This window comes from Mirounga angustirostris, unplaced genomic scaffold (assembly GCF_029215605.1).
Source record: "Mirounga angustirostris isolate CCGP_5_RB_7025 unplaced genomic scaffold, mMirAng1.0.hap1 SCAF_4, whole genome shotgun sequence".
NCBI lineage: Eukaryota > Metazoa > Chordata > Mammalia > Carnivora > Phocidae > Mirounga > Mirounga angustirostris.
Genome location: NW_026991712.1, coordinates 165,275,885 through 165,282,085, shown reverse-complemented (window position 1 = coordinate 165,282,085; position 6,201 = coordinate 165,275,885). Strand labels below are relative to the sequence as shown.

At 54.3% G+C, this 6,201-nt stretch overlaps 1 protein-coding gene across 1 annotated transcript in view; it reads right to left on the bottom strand.

Annotated features, from left to right (window-relative positions):
• Positions 1-321: 321 nt before the first annotated feature.
• Positions 322-6,201, bottom strand: part of TRIM62 (tripartite motif containing 62) — a 29,823-nt gene continuing 23,943 nt past the window's right edge. The window contains exon 5 of the mRNA XM_045898149.3: positions 322-3,081. Within this exon, the coding sequence (XP_045754105.1) occupies positions 2,531-3,081 (551 nt within the window). The 3' untranslated portion in view covers positions 322-2,530. The remainder of the gene's footprint in view (positions 3,082-6,201) is intronic.

The window sequence follows — 6,201 nt, the reverse complement described above, 5'->3', positions numbered from 1 at the left end:
GCTGTGCTGTGCAGCTGTGGGGCCCCAGGGCCTTGCCACTTACAGTGTGCATGGCTCATCTGTCCATATTCAGGCCCCTGCCTGACTCCTGGCCAGACTCCTTCCCCACCAGTCAGAGGTAGGATGGACCGCCTTCTCTACAGCAGACCTAGGGACATTACTGGTTGAGGTGGTCCCACTCTCCACACAAGGTCTAAGGATGAAGATAGACTCCTTAGGGTCAGACTCCTTAGGGCACTGACTCTGGGAGGCAGCTGGAGTGAGAGGCAGGACTTCCCTAAGTGCATTGCACTTTGCAGCTTACCAATAAATCATGAGATGGGTGTTATTATCCCCATTTTCCTTGTGGAAAACTGAGGCCCAGAGAGGTTAAGTCATTTCTCTAAAGTCATACAGTAATGGAGCCTGGGTTCAAGCCCAGGTTTGTGGAATTCAGGAGACCATGACACTGTCTCATGAGCTCCCCTTTGCTCCCAAGGCTACCACTCACCCCTCTTCCAGGCAGACTGCCAGTCTTCCCTGACTAGTAAGTTGTAATGTAAGTGCTGGCTTTAGAACTTAGTTCTAATCCAAGCTTTGCCCCTTACCGGCATGGGACATGGGACTGTGGGTATGTCACATCTTCTCTCTGAGCCTCATTTTCTACCTCTGTAAAATGGGCATAATATTACGTACTCAGTAGGGCTGCTTTGTGGATTAGCCATGTTAATATACGTATACTGCCTGGGAGAGAAAAGGTGGGCCTTTTTCAGAATAAATGGAACTGACCACTGACATTCTGTAACTTTAATACAAATTCATCATAACTCATAAAATGGGCAACATTTAAAATAAAAATACTGCTGGGGGTGGCCCAGATTCTGGTAGATGTAGGGGCGGGGTGAGATTGAGGATTCCTCCCACCTGAGAGGGATGCCAATGGGCAGCCGTTGCGAGGGGAGGCCCCCAAGTTCAGCTAGTCTGGCTCCTTTGGGATGAGTGTGGTCAGGGACCCCATGAGCTCCAAATCTAGGCTCTGGCTGAGAAAGCAAAGCTGAGGCTTGAGACATTTCGGCCACGCCTGCAGATCCACCTCCTGGGGCTGTCACCCCTGGGCAGGGCCAGAGCCAGGGAGCAGGACCGCTGGAGGCTCTGCTGCTTCACAGCCAAGACCTGGAGGTGAACCCCTGTGCACCAGCTTGTTCGGCATCTGCGCTCACTTCCTTCTGCGCCCTTTTTGTGTGGCTGGGCCTGGAAAGAAGAATCCATTTCCCAGACACCCTTGCTGCCAAAGTTCTGGGCCGGGTTTGTGTTTCCCCAACAGTGCCCCTCATCCAGATTGGGATTTGGGAATTAAATTGAGTGGGAGAGAGGCGGGCCTCATGACATCCATTTGCTGGCATGGCCAGAAGGGGAGGGAGCACAGCTCTGTGGTCCTCGGCTTCCTGATTCGGTGGCTTCCTGCAGATGGGCGCAGCGTTTCTGATCAGGACAGGCATGATGAATCTGGCGGCTGGGAGTTATTCCTGGAAATCTAGCAGAGGCTGCTCCTCCAGTCCTTCCAATGATTCTGCAAAGCCATCAGGGATGTGATAATAAATCCTGTCTAATTAAACCAGCTAAAACAGCTCTTGTTATCTGCAACAGGATCCGAATGGAGACAGATGCCAAGCCTGATGGGAGGTCCCAGCCAACAGCCTGTCCCAGTGCTCAGGTCCTGAATGAGACACCGCTCCCTGCACCCTAATCTGGTCACAGAGGCCTGGTTGGACCCTTATCCAAGCTTCTGGGGACCTCCATCACCCAGTGATGCTTGGCCTGCAGCTGCCTTTAGGCTACTGGTCTCTGCGTCTGCCTGGGGCGTGCCGTCATCCTGCTTTTCCACCCGTGGGCTGGAAGGTGGTGGCACAGTGACTGTAACGTGGGCTCATTGACTGGTGCCTCTCACAGGTCACAACATCATCACTACCTGCAGGTCAGTGGGAAAAATAGGAACCATAAAGCTCTTGGTCTGGAGGTAGAAGGGTTCTCGGGCAACCCTAGGACCAGCTACTGCCTGTGTCCACTGTGGGCTGGGGTCAAGGGTAACATGGCCCGTGGCTTAGTGAGGGGCAAGTCTTAGACGTGGGAGCATGAGGGGGTTCCTGTGTATCTTTTGGGCTGCCGAATGCTGGCAACACTCTGACACATCCTGAGATCAGGGCGCGTGGGCAGGAGGGAGACATAGGGAGGTGGTCCCCCTGACCCCCACCCCCAGAGGATGGGGATGAGGGCTGGGCAGAGGCTGCCCCGAGGAGAAGCCACATCACATCCTTGGACCAAAGCTGCCTCCCCATCAAGGTCAGAACTACAGGACATCAATGCTGATAGAGTTTAGGAATCATGGAGCACGACCTCCATTTTACAGACGGGAAACGGAGGCTGAAGGGTAAACAAGCGGTTTGAGACCTCACGGTGGCCACGCTGGACCGGAGTCCAGGCCTCTCCTCCCCTGGGCCGCGCTCCTGCGGGGGCCGCGGCGCAGGCGGCGTCTGGGGCTCCCTCCGCCGCCCTAGATGCGCACGGTATTGATCCTCAACGGCTGCACGTTCTTGCCATTGGCGTGGCTCTGCCCGGGGCTGAAGTAGGAGCAGAGCTTGCCCGGGAACTTCTCGCGGAAAGTGTAGAGCCAGGACATGTCGTCGGCGTTGTAGAAGATGAGCAGGCCCTGATCGTAGTCCAGGAACACGCCCACCTTGTCAAGCTTGTCGCGGACGTTGAGCCGGGTCCAGGGCTCGGTGCAGGCGCTGTATTGGTTGCCGTCGTGCATGACGATGCAGTAGAAGCCGCGGCTGGGCTGGATCTGGATGCTGCCCTTGCGGCTGGCCGCCTCGTGGGCCAGCCCGATCACCCACTGGGTCTTCTCCGCCACCACCACCTCCCAGTAGTGGACGCCGCTGCTGAAGGCCTCGGAGCCCAGCACCGACACCTCCACGTCGAAGCGCTTCGGCGAGTCCTGCAGCGGCTGTGGGTGCAGGTTGCCATAGGCCACGATGGTGCAGTCGTCGGACAGGATCAGGCGCTGGTGGGCAGTGCCGGGGTCCAAGGTCAGGGCGGCGGGCACTGCAGGGGACGGAGGAGGGAGAGGAGGTGAGTGGAGAGAAGGCTGTGGACCCACTCTGCCGTCCTCCCTGAGGGCCGCGTTCTGGTTGGTCCCCAGGAGGCTGTGTGATGCTGAATGCTAGCCTGCCCTCTCTGGTCCTCAGTTCCCTCCTCTGTAAAATGGAAGGGTGCCGGCCAAGGTCCTTCCAGATTTAAACCTGGCTGCAGCAGAGCAGGGACTGTGACTGCCTGGGGTACGGAACATAGTGGGTGCCCCACAAAAGTTTGTTTGGTAAACCGCAATGAAATCCAGAATTAGGGAACTTCAGAGCTGAGAGAGCTTGAAGATTATCCAGGTGCTGGTAATCACCCTGGTGGGGATAAGGACACGTGTGGGGGTGTTTGGGTTTCTCAATAGATGGGATCTGTGCATCTAAACGCCCTGAAGGAAATGCACAGGGCAGTCCCGCGACCCCCTTGCCACCCAGAAATTTCCAAATGCTCAACCAGACATTCATTTCATTCATGAAAAACTTTTTTATAATGACCTAAAATTACATCTTAACTCCATTTTATGTATGAACAGGATATAATTTTTGTACAGTTTTAATACACGGAGTAGTTTGGAACATTACTACCATGGAAACTGAGGGGAGACTGAATTTGTGTTGTTTAGAACTTCATTGAGAATTGTTCACTTTTGGGGAAAATACATCTGTTAAGAAAAATGCTACTGACTCATAAAACCTACCTGTTTGGGGCCACATGTGAGGCAGAATGGTGTTTTACCTATGGTGTGAGCACCTGACTACTTCATTATGTTTTCCAGTGTGGCTATATTGAGCACCAAAGATTGACATGTGCAATATTTTCTTATAAATCATTTCCATGTATTTTTCCTTTATATTATCATCAGAGTGTGGATATATACAGTTTCAAGTACACATATATATATACACATACATATATATATATATATATAAATAATATTATCTTTGAGACATTACAAATTATTTGTTAGGTAATGTAGGTGACAGGTCTGAAAGAGCCGTAAACCATTAATTCTGAGCCAACTCTTCCATGTGATAAATGGGGAAAATGAGACCCAGAGAGGACAGGGGACTAATCTCAGGTCACCCAGCACCTAGTGGCAGAGTGAGGACTAATCAAGGCCATGTGCAATCTGGCCCCAGCCCTCTCCTCCAACCTCCCTGTCACATGCCGCCAACCTCACTCAGCCCCAAATCCTCCACTCAGACTATTCCTCCATTGACTCCTCTCTGCTTGCTGTAATCACCCCTGCATGTGGCTCGGCCCATCCTCTGGGAAGCCTTCTTAGGTGCCCAGCAGGTGTGCTCACTCTTTCTTCTGAGCTTCCTTAACTTCGTGTCCTCTCCTGATTCTATAAGGGGTACAGTCTCCTGTGCCCACATCTTACGCCCATTTGCACCAGGAGGGCAAGGGCTGTGTACCATCCAACTAGGCCCTCCTTCGTGTGCCTGGTGCCCAGCACAGAGCCAGGCATGGTGAAGGTTTCCAGAAAGGCTCACCAAATTACACTGACCCTGTTTGTGTTGCTCTTGGGCAGGCAGCACAGGCTGGGTCATCCTGCTCTGGGCTGGCCACACTGGCTTAGCAGGTCTGGCTGTCAGAGTCTCTGTTTACTCTTTCCTCCGTGAGGGAGCTAGTGTTCAGCCAGAAGATGAGAGAACCTGGAAGTGGCCCTCCTGAGCCTGGATGACCATTTCCAGGCCAGGGCGAGACAGAGGTGAAGAAGGGTGAGGAGAAGGAATCCTGCCACCAGTTCCTAGGAGCAAAGGATTTCTTCATGCTGCTCTCTGGCCCTTCCCTTATCTGGGGGAGCAGAAGCATGATTCCACTTGGCTGCAGCATTACCCCCTACCTCTGTCACCCCTGTTGGCTGCATGCGTGCACAGAAATAAAGCACCTCAGCGGTGGCAACTGGCCCCAACAGGGAGCAAGAACCAGTTTCTGCACTGCGCTCCTGTTCACACATCCACTAACAACGCTCACCGTTGACTTATATCAGGCACCTTCCACGAGCTCTGTTACGAATCAATTTAGTTTTGCATTTTACATTCTCCCTTCCTGTTCTCAGAACTCAGAGGGCTGAATGGGAACAATTAGGCCTATGAATAGAGGGGTCAATGGAAACACAGCTCTCTATCCAGGGACATTGAAGAGGGGGAGCAATGAGAAGGAAGACACTGGATCAGTGTTCCACCCTGTTGTCCGAGTAGTCACAGTGCAGCCTGCCGGAACCAGAAGCTCCTGCCACATGGAATGTGGGAATCCCCACAGTGGCGACGAGAGGTGAGAGCTGGAGGGAAGTGTAGGAAGTGTGTGTGAAGGGGAGGCTAGGGAAGCAAGAAGAATCTAATTAGATACAGACGGGCCACTCCTACTGGCTGTGGAATATGGGTCACACTCAGGTGTCTGTGGCAGTGGGCAGAGCAGGCACAAAGCCAAGGTGTGGGCAGCGCCGTCCTGAGTGCCACGCGGGAACCCGGGGTGCTCAGGATGACTGAGGAGGTCAGCAACAGGCAGAAACTGCAGCGCGGGGCAGAAGGACAGGGGCTGGAGGGTGGGGACAGGGTGGAGGGCTCAGCCCCAGACTCTTAAGCCTCATGGAGGGCCACGTGGCCACTTCTAGTGCCACCGATGAGTGGGGAGGGCGCTCGAGGAGGCAGCCAAGTGGGATCTCAGTGGCTCTGACATTGGGCCCACAGAGATGAGGCTGCAGTACAGAGGAAATCCTGACTGCACTGAGAGCCAGCTCCTGGGCCGGGACCCTCACTGCTTTGAAGCGCAGGGGACTGGGTAAGGGGAGGGCCCGCCACTCATTGGGTGGGCCTGGGGGCGGAGTCTGCCGGTCATTGGACAGCGCTGGCAGCGGAGGCGGGACCAGGGGGTGGGGCCCGGTAACTGGGTTCTGGGCCCAACCTCCCAGGGGCAGGGCTAGGGGAGGGGCCCGGTGTTCTTATTAGGCACAGGGTGTGGCCTGCTTCTTAAGAGGCTTTGACACCCCCAAAGGGTAGGCTGGGTTCCACCTCCAGGGTCTCCCATCTCATCATAAATAGAGGTTCTGTCTTCCCAGGCCCCCTTCCCACCCTTCGTGAG